The sequence below is a fragment of the Schistocerca americana genome, chromosome 1 (assembly GCF_021461395.2).
Source record: "Schistocerca americana isolate TAMUIC-IGC-003095 chromosome 1, iqSchAmer2.1, whole genome shotgun sequence".
NCBI lineage: Eukaryota > Metazoa > Arthropoda > Insecta > Orthoptera > Acrididae > Schistocerca > Schistocerca americana.
Genome location: NC_060119.1, coordinates 1,094,945,227 through 1,094,963,158, shown reverse-complemented (window position 1 = coordinate 1,094,963,158; position 17,932 = coordinate 1,094,945,227). Strand labels below are relative to the sequence as shown.

The following is a 17,932-nucleotide window of genomic DNA, read 5'->3' as shown; positions in this document are numbered from 1 at the left end:
TCATGGTAAGTTTGGTGACACTAATTGACCAGTTTGAAAAGCTGAGGTGTGCCATACAGTTGTAAAACTTGACGTGCTTCCAGTCTTCCTTGTTGGCTGATTGAAGGTTTGCAGTTGTCGATCGGGGAGGTGGCGACAGTCACTCATTGTCGGCCGTCGCTGTTGCAGAAGCTGGATGTTGGCGCGCCTCCCTCTCAACACCAGGCGAAATGGGCTCTTGATGTGCGCCAGCTAATGCTTCCCGTCCGCGACACCGTGTCAGAAGCTATCATAGCAAGTCGAGCGCAATTACATGCTGCCAAACCCCGAAAGCGCGGCAACTCGCGGGAGCGTCACACAACACTCCTGCTCCACCGCCCTACTCCAGCCAGACTCTCCCAACCCGCGCTCCATGCGGCAGAGTTAACACTACCAAAGATATTAAACACTTTGGTTCTCCACACGACCTATCGATGTAATCGTTCGATAGCATAGTTTTCCCTAGCCAGACCCAGCGTATAAATACAAATAATATTCACAAAACAAACCAATTATATATCGACGTAAATGTATTAATATACATACATACAAATTGTAAAACCATTACAATATATAAAAAGCACCGAAATGTCATATCTTCATGTAACAAAATAAGGAAAAATTTATAGTACAATAGATGGAAATAGGATATGCATTTCTGGCGTTACAAGTGTAATGCACGCTACAGGTCGTCGTGTCATTTTTGTGCCAACTGCTGCTGAAATTGTTGCTGCAGATGCAGTCTGATGCACCAGAGCCATACTACGAACACTGTTGTCTTTCCTCTCGCAGTTGCCACCTGGATCGTACGTTCTGGTGAGTAGCACTCATGCACAATGACTACATTCCTGCCGCTTCATTCTGCAATATCGCAGAAGGAACATCCAGCTTTTCGTAACCCTATTTTCCGACCTTGTTCAAACTCACAGAGGGGCTGATAACGGCGCCTTTTTCGTCTTAAAGGCACTCCTGACTGACATCAACTCACCACGTCAAATCTCAAAAGTAACTACCGCTCACGACCGTTACAGCGTGTATTTAAAGCAAATGGAGCTACTAGCGCCTCTCCTATACGACTGACGCTAAATTTGAACAGACATCTTTCACATTTAGAAACACGCCTTGGTGTTGCGATTTTTCTTATTTTTTGCTGTTAGTGTATTTCCGGATTCACTGTGTATTTTATTAGCTTTATAATCAACTCCTCCCGTTTCGTATTGTTGTGCAGCTTCAGCAATCATATGGTGTCACTCTTATACCCTTGCCATCAGAATTCTATAAATAGAAAAAGCAATGGAGTAGCAAAACGGCAAATCATTTTCTTTTAATTTAGCTGGCACAGTATGTCTTGCATCGTTGGTAAAACGTTTCTGAAAGTAAAATTGCGATTAACTAATTTATTGCGTGTCAAACATACGGGGGACATTTGTCTTTCTGGTCATGCACAGTTTGGTTACTCAGATTTCCTGTAACTCATGGCGCCAAATGTGTAGATTTACATCTCTGTTGCAGGCGGCTACTACACGATCGAGCGCAAGGAGAGGAAGCTACGACTCATACTGATCAACACCAACCTCTACATCGGCGTGGGCGGCGCCTCCCATGGGTCTGACGACGACCCGGCGGGTCAGTGGGCGTGGCTGGAGAACACGCTTCAGAAGTCGCTCAACAACAGGGAGACGGTGCGTACCCTCGCGGGCAGCGCTTCCCATCATTGTACACTGAGGTGACAAAAACATGGGCTCGCGTACACATGATATAAAACTGCAGTGCATTGACGGAGCCGTCATTTGAACTCAGATGATTCATATTTATGGTTTCCGATGTCATTATCGCCGCACGACGAGAATTTTCATCGTTTTAACGCGGAATGGTAGTTGGAGTAAGACACGTTGGAAATTCCATTTCGAAACTCTTTGCGTAATTCAATATTCCGAGGTCCACAGTATCAAGAATGTGCCTCGAATAGCAGATTTCAGGCATTACCTCTCATCACACAGTGGCCGATGGATTTCACTTAACGGTTGAGAGCAGCAGCATTTGCGTACAGTAATTAGTGCTAACAGACAAGCGACACTGCGTGAAATAACTGCAGATATCGATTTGGGACGTACGACGGAAGCATCCGGTAAGAGAGTGCGGCGGAATTTTGCGTAAATGGACTATGGCAGCAGACGAACGTCGCGAGTTCCTTTGCTGACAACACGACATAGCCTGCATGTAGTGGTTAATAAAAAAGATAAAGAGAGGAAAAGAAAACGTTGAAAATGTGGGAAGAAATGGTGAATAAAAAGGGGATTTTAAAATCGTTAATGACCATGAAAAAGGGGAAAGAATGAAATGCAAATCGGACTTCGTATTACAGAAAAGTTATCGGACTTCGTAATTCGGAAAAGCTATTGTTGGGGTGGTCTTTGTGGCGTTTCTGAGCAAAAGTCAAACCAATTTCCACTACAAAAATTATTGAAAGAGAACAGAGAATAACAAAATGTGATTAACAGGGGGAAATGGCGTAGATAAGAGTTCATCCTTTACCATGTTAACATGTCTTCTTTTCGGGCGGCGTCCAGGTCTTCAAAAATCTCCTTCTTCATTTCTGCGTGAAAAATCGTAGTAGCTGCTCCGAAATCTTGCAATCGTCGAGGCATCACTAATTTATACAACTCAGAATCATCTTGATACTGAATGCAATTTATTTTAGGTTGCTACTTCCATCCCCCGAATTTCATAACAACTTCCACAATATGTCTACACATTAAGATTTTTCGTCTTAATCAGATCAAGACTAGCTAATAAGTTTTTTTTACGTCTGCATTAAGCTTCCGCTCTCGAGAGACAAAAGACGGATAGAAAAAAAAAGAGTTACATTTTTGTCGAGCACTCATACAGCTGCGACGGTAAAATTTATATCTGAGGGAACGAGTGTAGCGCGGCGAAATTCAAAGACCCGCTACATGCAGTGCCTCTCCTGGGCTCGTGGCCATATCGGTTTGATCCTAGACTGGGAAACCGTGACCTGGTCAGATGAGCCCCTATTTCCATTGTCAAGAGCTGATGGTAGGGTTCGAGTGCGGCCCAGACCGCACGAAGCCATGGACACACTTGTCAACAGCGTACTGTACAATTTGGTGATGGCGCCATATATGTTCGGGCTATGATTACATGAAATGGACTGGGTCCCCTGGTCCAGCTGAACCTATCATAGACTGAAAATTATTATATTCGGCTACTTGGAGCCATTAATGGGCTGCATGAACCCAAACAACGGCGGAAAGTTTATGGGTAACAATGCGTCGTGTCAGCGTGTCATGATTGTTCGCGATTGGTCTGAAGAACATTTTGGCCAGTTCGAGAGACTGACTTGACGACCCATATCACCAGACATGAATTCCATCGAACATTTATGGGACATAATCGGGAGATTAGTTCGTGCACAAAATGTAGCATGGAGAACACTTTCGCAATCATGGACAACTATAGAGGTAACATGGTTCAATATTTCTGCAGGCAATTACCCGCGATTTGTGGAGTCCATGTCATGTCGAACTGCTGCACTACGTGGGGCTATAGGAGATCTCCCGTGACTTTTGTCACCTGACTTTTATTTTTTAATTTACGATTAATCATTGTAACCAATTTTGATTTGGTTCAAAAGTTGTGGCTTCGTAAGTCCTTTCATTAGAAAAAATTTTGGGCAAAAGATATTATACACCAACCAAATACAGTATTGAACGCCCTCAGGCATTCAGAACAGAAGCATGCAGTACCTACATGATAATCACTGTGATTTTATACCTTTACTCGCAAAGAAAGCCACTCTTAATGTTTGAACACAAGCTGCTGGAAGCTAAATAAATCTGCAGTGCTACTCCAGTACAAACCATTAAGGTTTAGTACTAATTCTGGGGATTGTCATTGCATGGTGAATGTGCTATTTCACTCTCGTTCACATGGTATAAATCATTTCCAACGTTGCTTGAAACAGCTGTGAAGACAGGCATGTTGCAGAGATAAGGTTATCTACGAGTAAAACAGGTTCATTTTCATTCCAAATTAGCTTTCATTTTAGTGTGATTAAGTGTCCGGTTTAAAACTCTCGTCATCTAAGTAAATGTAAGGAAGAAGCTGATACAAAACCTAGACTACAATCGAGTGCAGACAAGCAGATGCAAATATTACAAGATATAGACTGACGAATAATTTTAGAAAGCGTAAAACTCAGACCTCGAAAAACAGGCAAGCTTAGCGCATGTTCTATAACGATTTTACAGTAACAACTGTATCGTTAATGTTTTCTTTTTCTTGTTGACCTTCATTCTCTGGACTCATATTAAGCTCATCAGTCACTTACGTGGCAGGGTTTTTCTTCTTTAGAAGATATAATCTTCTGCGATAGGCTCTTTTTCCTAACAGTTGGCTTTATTTTCTTCCATATTTGTGGTGCAACATCTCTGTTTAGCGAGACTTTATGTAGTAATTGTATAGAGCAGAGTCGGTTTGAAAATAAACTTACTAATGCATCAGCAGAGATGGCAATTACATAGTGGCATCGGTGACAATCGTTGATGGTCTATACGACGGTAGATCAGACCACTGGCTTACTAACGGCCCCAGTACGTGACAGATTTTATTCAAGCCTTCACGCCTCCAGAGATATACTAACAATACGTAACACGAGTTTTATCTTTGGGAATTAAATGCTATTTTAAGATTGATTATATCTGAATAGTTAGTAAAAATTTAATTATTCATGTCAACCTTTGTATTTGTTAGCAGGAATTTGTTACTTCTGAAATTAACTTATTTTTATTTAGAACAGTACCTAGTTCTCGCATTGGAATTTTAAGTAAGTAACCTCTGTATGCCACGACAGTTATCATCTTCGTTAATAATTTTGTCAAACTTAATTTTCTATGAATTCTTTTTTTAAGACTTCATTCTGATGAAGACATCCTTAGAGGTATCGAAACCTAGGTCAATGTACCAAACAGTTATTTCCAAACGGTCGGCTGTGTGATTCCTCTACAGAAACTTCTACACAGTTGCTGAGAGATAGCCATGTTTGAAACTGTGAGATTTACTGCAAATCCATACTCTTCAGTAGAGGGCTATTGGGAAATTAAGGTCCAATCGGACACGAAATGGAAACCACAGGGAAAATCCTAAGAGGTTTTGCACAGATGTATTGGGAAGTGTCTCTGGCATGTCTATCGACCGAGTTACATCGCTCTTCCCACTTCTGAATGCACGGTGAATAGGTAAACATGCCAAGAAGAAGTGTCTCCCGCCAAATATGGGGGTCAGCCGTGATTTCACGCAGCCCACATAACGTAAGTGTCATGCATTTCCTTCTTCATGACACTTGTCTTCAGCATGCTGCAAGGGCAATGAGACAGCTCCTGCATCGTTTTTGATGAGAAGACGTTCATCGTCCACTATATAGCACGGACGTGGCTACCTGTGATTGTCTGTCTGCTTACACTAATCACTGACAACGAGGACAACGTTTTGGCAGGCACTTAACTGCTGACCAGCGTAGAGAACTAACGTAAAACACAGGCGGCTGCCTTCTATGACGAGGATATTGGAAAGTTGGTACAATGCAACGACGAAATTTTAAGTCGAAGGGACGAATTTAGAGAAGTAGCTGGAAGGTGTAGGTATCTGTTGCAAGTACAACATTATTGATATTCACAGTGGTTTCAATTACACGATCGACCAGACCTTACTTTCCGAATGGCCCGCGTACGTCAGTCGTAGTTCCAGATCTTAATATTCCAATACTTCTCTTTGAGATGCACTGAGTGAGGCATAGGAAAAGATGGGTACTTGTTCTCATTTTGTACTTTCACAGCTTTGAGGCTCTTTGCTGAGTTGTCCATGAGGAGGCACCAGTCATTTGGATTCAATATGATTCAAGTTTCGTCAAACACACCGCTAATATTTAGTCCATATTTCTAAATTTCCAGATGGCTTTTGACACCGTACCTCACGAACAACTTGTGATCTAGTTGTGTGCCTATGGAATATCATCTGTATCGGTGAATTCCTGTCGGAGAGGTCACAGTCCGCAGTAACGGCCGGAAAGTAATCGAGTAACACAGAAGTGATATCTGGCGTTTCCCAAGGTAGTGTTCCTTTTCTATCTGTTCCTTATCTAAATAAACGATTTAGCAGACAATCTGAGCAGCCGTCTCAGGTTGTTTGCTGATGACGTCATTTATCGTCTAGTAAAGTCACTAGACGATCAAAACGAATTGCAAAACTATTTAGAAAAGATATTTGTTTGATGCGAAAATTGGCAGTTGACCCTAAATAATGAGAAGTGTGGGTTCATCCACATGAATCCTAAAATGAATCGCTCAAACTCTGGTTACACGACAAATCAGTCCAATCTAAAGGCCGAAAAATTACGTAAATATCTAGGAACAACAATTAAGAGCAACTTAAATTGGAAAGAACATACATAAAATGTTGTGGGGAAGGCGGACCAAAGACAGCGGTTTTTTGGCCGAACAGTTAGAAGCGCAATAGATCTACTAGAAAGACTGCCTACACTACGACTGTCCATTCTCTTTTGGAGTACTTCTGCGCGATGCGGGATCCTTGGCAGATAGGATTAATGGAATCCATCGTGAAAGTTCAGAGAAAGACATCACGCTTTGTATTATCGAGAAACAGGGGAGATAGTGTCAAGAACATGATACAGGGTTGGAGTGGACGCCATTAAAACTAAAGCGTATTTCGTTACGGCGGAATCTTCTGACGAAATTTCAATTTCTCCTACGAATGGGAAATATTTTGTTGACGCCTACCTACATAGACAGAAACGATCATTATAATAAAATTAGGGAAGTTAGAGATCGCGCGGAAAGATATGGGTGTTTGTTTCTTCCTCGCGCTGTTCGAGAGTGGAATATTGCAGAATTATTTTGAATGTGGTTCGATGAATCCTCTACCAGGCACTTAACTGTGATTTTTAGAGTACTCATGCAGATGTAGATGAATTTCATGACAAATGCAGAGACAATTTTGTTAGAAGGAAAGAAAGCGGAGAAAGTTTCATAACGCTTTCTCTTACCTGAGAGTTTTGCACTTGCATCTAACGGTTCCCATCGCTTCATTGGTTCAGTCATGATATCAAAAGCTCGGCATTTGACTTGGTCAGACCTAGATCTCTGACCAAATCATTTATATCGTTTTAGCTGTAATAGTACTGATTCCTCTCCACTATAAAGTCGGGATCTGCAATGTTCACATGATCTGACTGTCTATTCTCTTATAATTCAGAATCCCGATGTTTCTTCTCAACACAAGGAGAAACAAAAAGTTAAAATTTGTAACGTAGTGGAATGCAAAAAATTTAACCATAGATACGTATATGTCGCCGGTGCAGGGTGTTGTGCACGATCTAATCTCTTGATTATGTCCATAAATGTTCGATGGGATAGATGTCGGGGAATACGTGTGGTCAAATCATTCTCTGTAATAGTCCAGAATGTTCTTAAAACCATTGAATGACTCGTTAACATCGCCGTTTGGGCTTATGAAGTCCATTAATGGTTCCAAGCAGCCGAACGTAATCATTTCCAGTCAATGATCGGTTCAGTTGGGTTCAGAAATGGTTCAAATGGCTCTGAGCACTATGCGACTTAACATCTGAGGTCATCAGTCCCCTTGAACTTAGAACTACTTAAACCTAACTAACCTTAGGACATCACACACATCCATGCCCGAGGCAGGATTCGAACCTGCGACCGTAGCAGTCACGCGGTTTCGGACTGAAACGCCTATAACCGCTCGGCTACCACGGCCGGCAGGTTCAGTAGGGTCAAAGGGGCCAGTCCATTCCAAGTAAACACAGCCCACACCATTATGGAACCACCAACAGCTTACACAGTGCGTTGTTGAGAACCTGGGGCCATGGGTTCGTGAGGTCTCCGTCACACTCGAGCCCAACCATCAGCACTTACCAACTGCAGTCGGGACTCATCCGACCAGGCTACGGTTTTCCAGTAGTCTAGAATCGAACCGATATATTGACGGGCCAATGAGAAGTGCTGAAGGCCATTTCGCGCTGTTAGCAAAGGCACTCGCGTGTTCGTCTGCTGCCATATCCCATTAACGCCTAATTTTGCCGCATTCCTCTAACGGATACGTTCGTCGTACGTCCCACATTGATTTCTGGGGTTATTTCACACAGTCTTGCTTGTCTCTCTACGCAAACACCGCTGCGCTCGGTAGTTAAATGAAGGCCGACGGCTACTGTCTTGTCCGCGATGAGAGGTAATTTGATATTCGCGACACTCCCTTGACACTGTGTATCTCGAAATTTTGAATCCCCTAAGGATTTCCAAAATGAAATGATCCATGCATCTATCTTCAACGAAGATTCCCCTTCCAAAGTCTGCAAAAGCCCGTCGGAGCGGCCATAATCACGTCGAAAACCATTTTACACTAGTTGCCTGAGTACAAATGACGACTCCGCCGGAGCACTTCGCTTTTGTACTTCTTGTATGCAATACTACCGCAATCTGTACATGCGCACATGTTACCCCCATGTCTTTGCCGCCTCAGTGTATGTCAGAGTGAATATTACATCGTGCTGTGCAGCGTTTGTGAGAGCTGCTCTTCTCGCAGGTGTACATCGTGGGCCACGTACCTCCCGGCGGTGACGAGCGGACGAGCGGACTGGTGACCCCGCCGGCCCGAGCCGTCTTCCGCGAGCGCTTCAACGCTCGCTACCTGGAGCTGGTGCGCCGCTACAGCTCCATCATCGTGGGCCAGTTCTTCGGACACCTGCATGCGGACTGCTTCCGCGTCGTCTACGACACGAGTGGTACGTAAATCGCGCGCTGCCGGTTCACCAGTTGCCGCTGCACTGACAGGTCTTCGCCACCTTAACCTTTACGCGAAAACTGCGGAGCAAGTGACTGTCAGACGTAACACAATCCAAGAACAAGAAGAACAACAAAAAGGTGGAAGATATTAGCTATCCCTCGAAGAAGCGAACTGTAGGCCTGGTGATGTGACTAGCTGCAGTCACGTTCCAGTTTAGTGTAGAACGAGTTCTTGTCCCACTTTCGGATACTGCCGGCGAGCTGACTCTGTTCCCGCAGCACACACAAAGGGCAATTACTCGCAAAAGTGCTCTTAGACTGAAAAATTCAAACGTGTATACTTAGCTTGAGATAGTGGCGCTCTGCGAGTTTAGACGTGTAGGCGTTAACCTACATCTCTCGAGAGCTGCTCGCGGTAGCTCTAAGACAAGAAAAACTATGCCAGCGTTGTAGAGAGAACTGAGGACTCGGTGAGCGCTTGAGAAACATATTGCGTCCCAGATTTGTGCTGTATTTCACAGTTCGTTCACTACCACAAATTAGAAATACATTTTGGTTCAAATGCCTCTAAGCACTGTGGGACTTAACATCTGAGGACATCAGTCCCCTAGACTTAGATCTACTTAAACCTAACTAACCAAAGGACATCACACACATCCATGCCCGAGGCAGGATTCGAACCTGCGACCATAGCAGCAGCGCGGTTCCAGACTGAAGGGCAATACATTTTGCCGTAGTCACACACTTTAGATAAACTCTCGAAACTGTGTGTTTGAACCACAATATGTAGGCGCGGCATCTTTCTAAGCGTAGAAAACGCTTGTTTTATCTGCTAACCGAACACCACCAGCAGGTATCTTGTTACGAAAGTTGTAGACTTTCTCAAAAAATAACATATAAAAACTTCATAGACATGTAACATACAATTTACAAACGAAAATAAAAAAAATGTCACTGACGAGACTCGATCCCACGTTAATACAGAAATTTGATAATAGACTAGGGCGCAACATTAACAGTGAAAGAAGGCGTTCTATATACGCATAGTACGAGTACCATTGCCAGGCAGTTGAGACCAGACTGGTGATGGATGCACACTAAAAGAGAATGTGTCAGGGGAAAAAAAAGAAGCTGCCATGAAGAGAACCCAGGACGAAGTTGTTCATTAAATTAATTTGTACGAGGAAAGGCCATCGCTATGCAATGTACAATTACTGGACTACAGAAAATAAGATAAGAAGCAAAGTTTGTTGGCTGAAATGGCTACAGTTTTTAATACCTCCAGTAAAGATATTTATCAGAATATCGATAATACAAAGAATCTAGCAAAGTAATTTTATGACACAGATTAATTAATACTGAGAAATTTATGCTTGAATGCAATCTTTTTGGAATTCGGAAAGCAATACTTCTGTATCTAGAACTTTTGAGTGTTGGGATCAGATCTTCAGCAGTTTACTAGTGTTTCCTTAAGTCAATACAAGCAAGACTTTCGAATAAATGTATGTTCGGAAATGCTTCATTTATTGGATGCACACCCTATTCGGCTTTTGAACTTTTAAAGACATCATAATGAAACTGATGTAATATCGTATCATCGCAATTGTCACTTTACCAAGTATTGAAGAGAATAAACGTTCGAGATGGCAGCAAAATTAGTGTTAGAATCAGTCTATGTTTAACATTAACAAACTTGTGCATAATAGTATCCAGATTGGCAACTATTTCTTCCATTTCCATAGCTGTCATTCTCGTAAAATTTCAATATTGTTATGGATTTTCCGTTACAAGCTCTACATTAAGAGTCTTGCATGCTCCAAAATCATTCCACCGCCCAATCCGCTCTCTTACTCGACGTGAATACGGTCCTTTACGTTTCTTCTTTCCCACTGAAGTATTAAAAGTGCAGCTGCAGGCCGACGCCTTTCCATCGCAACCTCTTCCTTCTTATTCAGACGTACGGCAAAAACAAATTCGCGGAGAGTGATCTCTCAGTCTTGCAGACGCTCTCCTCCTAATGCGTGTAAACGCTTCCGACATCTGCTCTCGAAGACTCTCAGACACTTACTGAAAGGACAAGCGATAGTAACTTTCAGCGAAAATTCGTTCCTAATGTAAACAACTCTGCGACGACTATCTGAGAATACCTGCACTGTCGGATACTGCCTGCGAGGAGACTCTCGGTGCTGTTTACACGAGACACATTAATCGCAAAAGCTCTCCGAGATTGAAAGACTCCCACGTGTATACTTAACTTATCGAAGTTGATAGTAGTAAATGTCTTAGCGACCAAGCTTCAAGGTCATGAATCTATTCACAGCGTTAACGTCGGTTACAGTTACAAAATGACTGACTACCCTGCTGAGAACAGCTTTTATAGAATGAGGATGTAATTTATGTTACCATATAACAATGTGTTATTAATGGTTTCGTCACCTCACCATAGTAATCTTATATTACGCTTAATATGATGCTGGGAGTACTTTTATGAGCCTGGTGACGGTCAGACGACAAAACTCGTTGTGTAAATAAAGAATTTTACACCATGATTCAAATGTTCCCCAACAATGATGCCATATTTCAGGACAACAAGGCACCTATTCACACAGGCAGGACAGTACAATCGTTGCATTATGAGCATGCAACTGAAGAGCCGCGACTTCTCTGGCCAGCACTGTACCCGGACTTCAACGTTATCAAACCCTTGAGGGCGGCAAAGGAGCACAGATTTCCGCCTAACTCGTCACTACAGGAGTTAGAAGAGATAATATGACATTTTCCAAATACAGGCTATAGACAAAATAATCTGAACACCTGTACCTTGGGAATGGTTTATTACTAAGGGGTTGGACGCTCCAATGCCGACAACAAGGATTCGATAATGTTCCAAGTGTGGGGGCGGTGCTGACTAGGGAAGACGCAGCAGTTCAGTTGCATGCTCCTAATACCACGATTGTACGGTCCAGGCTGTGTGAATGGGCGCATTATCGTCGTGAAATATGGCACCATTCTAGAATGAAATTTTCACTTTACAGTGGAGAGTACGATGCTATGAAACTTCCTGGCAGATCAAAACTGTGTGCCGGACCGAGACGAACTCGGGGCCTTTGCCTTTCACGGGCAAGTGCTCTACCAACTCAGCTACCTCAGCACGACTCACGCCCCGTTCACACAGCTTTAATTCCGCCAGTACCCCGTCTCCTACCTTCCAAACTTCACAGAAGCTCTCCTGCGAACCTTGCAGAACTAGCACTCCTGGAAGAAAGGATATAGCGGAGACATGGCTTAGCCACAGCCTCGGGGATGTTTTTAGAATGAAATTCTCACTCTATACCGGAGTGTGCGCTGATATGAAACTTCCTGGAAGATCGAAGCTGTGTGCCGGACCGAGACTTGAACTCGGGACCTTTGCCTTTCGCGGGAAAGTGCTCTATCAACTGAGCTACCCAAGCACGACTCACGCCCCGTTCACACAGCTTTAATTCCGCCAGTACCTTGTCTCTTACCCTCCAAACTTCACAAAAGCTCTCCTGCGAGCCTTGCAGAACTAGCACTCGAGAAAGAAAGGATATAGCGGAGACATGGCTTAGTCACAGCCTGGGGGATGTTTCCAGAATGAGATTTTCACTCTAAAGCGGAGCGTGCGCTGATATGATATTTTCCTGGCAGATTAAAACTGTGTACCCCGAAAAATGGCAACAGCGCATGGCGGCTATGATGGTAACCCATCCAGACGCCGGCCACGCCCGACAGCGCTTACCTTCGGTGATCTGACGGGAACCGGTGTATCCACTGCGGCAAGGCCGTTGTCCAATTTAGGGAAACTTCGTCATCAAAATTTTGCTACATTAGTTTTTAATACGACAATTTTTCGAAACCAGCCTCTAACCTAAATTCAGCTGTCTTCTCCACTACGATGTTATACATCAAACAATTCTGACTCCTAAACAAATAAAATAATATTAATTAACATGTGACTCGTATGCAACCGACGATCTCAACCGTCTTAGTCCAACACTATACGTGCTTAGCTGTCTCACTACGACGAAATCCAGTGCCATTTAAGTAGATTGTGAGGGGACTTACTTCGTCCTTTTTCCATCGTTAATATTTGTTGTGGGTGTCAAATTTGCTTTCAAACGGCGTCAGAATAGTGTTATCATGTACAAACGTAACAAAATAGTTGAAAACAAAAGATGAACTATATTAAACTCATATTTTGATTAAAATGTGTAAGTGTTAAAGTGTCCAGAGGTATATTTAGGCGAAATGTGGACTCAAGCATATTATGTGAATAAATACTGACAAATTGGACAGTTTCCCAGGTGTGTTGCCAAAAAAAAGAGCCAGTATACGTTTAATTGTTAGTGCTACGCAGGGCGTCTATAGATGTTTGGCGTGTGTCAGCCTCCACTGTAAGACTATTGGAGAGTTCGCTGCAGCTACCTCACATCCCTGTTCCTGCAATGTAAACACGGCGGTGCTTGCTCCTTGGCCAGGTCTTTAGTTGGTTTTTACGGGTAATAGCTAATAAGTGACATTTCATTTTATCAGCAGCTAAAATTGTACTCGAACAACTCGTCTTTAGGTCGCATATCAGATAACTTTCTGACATTCTTGATCAATGTTAACATGTTGTCAGTCATATGTCGTCACAAACTGGATGAATGACAAGCGCAGACATATAAAGCTACAAGGTACACAATACATAGAAATACTAGTTTTAGTATATGCTCATTCGCATTGAACAGGGCTATAAGTCCGCGCTGACTACTGGTTGCAGACAGCAACTCCTTAATTAAGAGAAACGCAATCAACGTACCATGTCCTTGTTTCGTAAACGAACAAACATACGTACGTTAACCTGCTTACCACTTAAACCAACATTCTGAAACGTTCCAATCTAAAATTTTGTGATGTATCCCTACGAGGAGACTGCAAAGGGCAATTTCACCACCGGCCCCTTTTCGAAAATACTATTGTAATTAAAACGTGTGTGGATAAAAAATCCTACGTCAACATCGCAAATATTATTTATTGATACCGGTTTCGGCTCACTGACCAGCCATCCTCTGATCCAAAATACGGATAATTGCATATAAAAAGTGAACAATCAAAAATACATTCAATATTAGAATTTCCACTATGCAATAGATACAAGGCTAAAATGTTGTTCAGTGTGTGACAGTCATTACTAATCGTCGTATTATTAGAGCTAAGTGGCCTTAGTTAAATAACAAATCTACAGGCGTAACAGGAAAAATGTTAAAAAGTAGCACTATAAAAACGTTCAAAAATATATGGTGAGTGATATGAAACACCTTACCTAAAATTCGTAGATTTACGAAAATTGACAACATTAACCACTTATCCAACATTGTTACAGATCTCTTACTGTTACACATGTGTACAAACGATCGACAGCAATGATACTTGCAACGCCCGTGAGTCGATGCAAACAACAGATCATTTCTAATATTCACCCCACGACAAGAGAATGTCTTTGTGACAGATGTCAGCCAACTTGCTGAGGTGTAGCGTCATAGTTATACAAAACCACTAACTGCCACATGGCTCCATCGTCCACCTAATGGAATACATGAGTAACTCTAACAAGACAAGATGTTAATATAATGAAAAATTTTTATAAATAAAAAATTATCCTGGCGTAAGGTAAAAAATATTAAAAGGTGACATAATAAAAACATGCGTAAATATATGGTGAGCAAAATGAAATACGTTACCTAAAATGAAAAATCGTAGTTATGTAAATCAATATTTTTCCCCTTATGCCTATACTTAACTATGACGACACACTGAACAGCACTTAGATAGGTATGCATTTCAGAATTGGAATCCTAATATTGAATGTCTTTTTTTTTATTTTTCACCCTTTGTGTGCAATTTTCTGTATTTTAGATCTGAGAATGGCTCGTCAATGAACCGAAATCGGTAATCAATAAAGAAAATGTGCGATCTTGAGATAGGATTTTGATTCAGTAGGATTTTGATTCACACATGTTTAACATCAACAGGTCGCTTATCTCCCCATTGACAATGTCGAAGGATAACACTACTGTAATTGTCGTTCCGAGTGAAAAGAATCTAGACCTGTCGTTGGTATATTTGTCAGCACTAATGGACAACGGTAAAGCCTGATGGCTTATGACTCAAACATGTCGTGCAGGTTGCAGAAAAGGAGGCCATTGCACAAAAACAGCGAAAGCTGCAGATTAATAATTTCATGAGTTTAAAATCTGAACCACACATCTCACTCTATGGAAATGCCCTGGATGACTTTTGGACAGCAGTGGGGGAATGAATGCACCGGTGTTGCGACTAAAACATGATAATCATTGCCTGTTATGTGCTGCACAGTGATTGAAAAAGTCGCAGCAACATCAGTGAGCTGTGCTACATAAACGAAAGTTTGTAGGCATATTTCTGCGTCTCAGTATGGATATCTATTTACATTTCGCGCCTTTTGCGTACGAGTGGAACTAGTCAAGCCTCGATGAAGAGGGAAATCAGGCTTGTTTTAAATACACGATGTAACGGTGTACCCATTGCCTCGGTATAGCGTCTTTGATTGGAAATTAAAACATTTTCGGTTCTGGGTTCCAACCCCCCAACGATTAAACTTTGAATAAAAATTAGCAATGGCGGCCGAAAATTTTAAGCATGATAAGTGACCCTCATACTGCCAACTGTCTTACCAAAGAGCTCGGAGGAGCGAAAAGAGATTCAGGGCAGTTTCTCGCCTATAGGGTGGGAAACTCCCCGTAAAGGCGGAAGAATCAGCGTTGATCAGTGGCATGAGGATCCAGAAGTCAATGGAACCACGGCATTAAAGACACGTAATGTGTATCCACAGGACACGCCCCCTGTAGTTGAAAAAGTGTCATGATGATCGCATCATTGGCAAAAGATTCTGCAGCAACCCCTAATGCGGATCTGGGAGGCCAAAGCACAGGGAGAGGTGGCCAAGAGAAAAAGATTGAATAACCAACGAAAGGATAACGTTCTACGATTCGGGACGTGGGATGCCAGAAGCTTGAACGTGTTAGGGAAGCTAGAAAACGAAATGCAAAGGCTCAATTTAGATACAGTAGGGCTCAGTGGCGTGAAATCGAAAGATGACATGGATTTCTGTTCAGATGAGCATAGGGTAATATCAGCACCAGCAGACGGTGGTATAAGGGAGTAGGGTTCTTTATAAACGTCAAGGTAGGGCGGAGAATGTGTTACAGTGAACACTTCAGTGATAGGATTGTTGTCAGAATCGACAGCAAACCAACACCAACAACAATAGTTCAGGTATAGATGCCGATGTCGCAAGCTCAAGATGCAGAGATAGAGAAAGTGAATGAGGATATTGAACGGGTAATTCAGTACGTAAAGGGAGATGAAAATCTAATAGTCATTGGGGACTAGCATGCGGTTGTAGGTGAAGGAGCAGAAGAAGAGGTCAGGTGAGGCTGTGGGCTTGGTACTAGGAATGAGAGAGGAGAAAGACTAATTGAGTTCAGTAATAAATTTCAGCTAGTAACAGCGAATATCCTGTTCGACAATCACTGGTGTAGGAGGTGTACTTGGTGAAACGCGGGAAATACTGGAAGACTTGAGTTAGATTACATCATGGTCAGACAGATATTCCGATATCAGATACTGGATTGTAGGGCGTATCCAGGAGCTGATACAGAATCAGTTCGCAGTGTAGGAGTGATGAAGAGTAGGCTGGAGTTTACGAGATTGGTCAGGAAAATCAATGTGCAAAGAAGTGGGATACGGGAGTACTTATGAATGATGAGATACGCTTGAAGTTCTCTAAGGCTGTAGAAACAGCATTAAGGAATAGCCCTGTAGGCAGTACAGTTGAAGAGGAATGAACATCTCTAAGATGGGCAACCACAGAAGCTGGAAAGAAAAACACTGGTACAAGGTAGGTAACTGTAAAGAAACCACGCGTAACAGAAGAAATATTTCAGTTGATCGATGAAAGAATGAGCTACAAAAATGTAGAGGAAAATTCAGGAATACTGAAATACTAGTAACAGAGGAATGAAATAAATAGAAAACACATGGAATCTAAGATGAAATGGATATATGAAAAATTTGAAAATGATCGGAAAAGAAATGGTTGTCGGAAGGACTGACTCAGCCCACAGAATAGCCAAAACTTCCTTCGGTGAAATTAAAAGCAAGGCTGGTAACATTATGAGTGCAACGGGACATCGACTGTAATATGCAGAGAAGAGGATGGATAGGTGAAAAGAGTACATTTAAGGCCTCTATGATAGGAAAGTTTGTCTGATGTGATGGAAGAAGAGATAGGAGTAGATTTAGAAGAGATAGGGAATCCAGTATTAGAAATTAAGAGAACTATCGAAGATTTAAGATCAAGTAAGGTAGGAATGAGAGATAACAATCCATCAGAATTTCTAAAATCATTGGGGGATGTGGCAACAAAAAGACTACTCACATTGATGTGTAGAATGGATGAGTCTAGCGATATATCAGCAGACTTTCGGAAGAACATCACCCACAATGCTCCAATTGCAAGAGCCGACAATTGCGAGTACTATCTCACAATCAGCTTAACAGCGCGTGAATCCAAGTTACTGACAAGAATAATATACACAGGAATGGAAAACAATCCTGAAAACGTATCAGGTAACGATCGGTTTGGCTTTAGGAAAGCAAGAGGCATGAGAGACAATTCTGACTATGCGGTTGATAATGCAAACGTGACTGAAGAAAAGTCAAGACACTTTCATTGGATTTGTCGACCTGGAAAAAGCGTTCGACAATGCCAAATGGTCCAAGATGTTAGAAATCCTTAAACAATAGGAGTAAGCTATAGGGAAAGACGTCCGTCCCTATAGCTGATTGGTCATCGTGACGGATTACCGACCTACGGGCCCGGGTTCGATTCCCGGCTGGGTCGGGGATTTTCTCCGGCCAGGAACTGGGTGTTATGATGTCTTCATCATCACTTCATCCCCATCCGGCGCACAGGTCGCCCAATGTCGCGTCGAATGTAATAAGACCTGCACCAAGGCGGCCGGACCTGC

General features: G+C 42.5%; 1 protein-coding gene across 1 annotated transcript in view; it reads left to right on the top strand.

The window, feature by feature from the left end:
- LOC124596580 (acid sphingomyelinase-like phosphodiesterase 3a) overlaps positions 1 to 17,932 on the top strand; it is a 152,396-nt gene that overhangs the window by 45,058 nt on the left and 89,406 nt on the right. The window contains exons 3-4 of the mRNA XM_047135774.1: positions 1,531 to 1,700; positions 8,659 to 8,857. Of these exons, the coding sequence (XP_046991730.1) occupies positions 1,531 to 1,700; positions 8,659 to 8,857 (369 nt within the window). The remainder of the gene's footprint in view (positions 1 to 1,530; positions 1,701 to 8,658; positions 8,858 to 17,932) is intronic.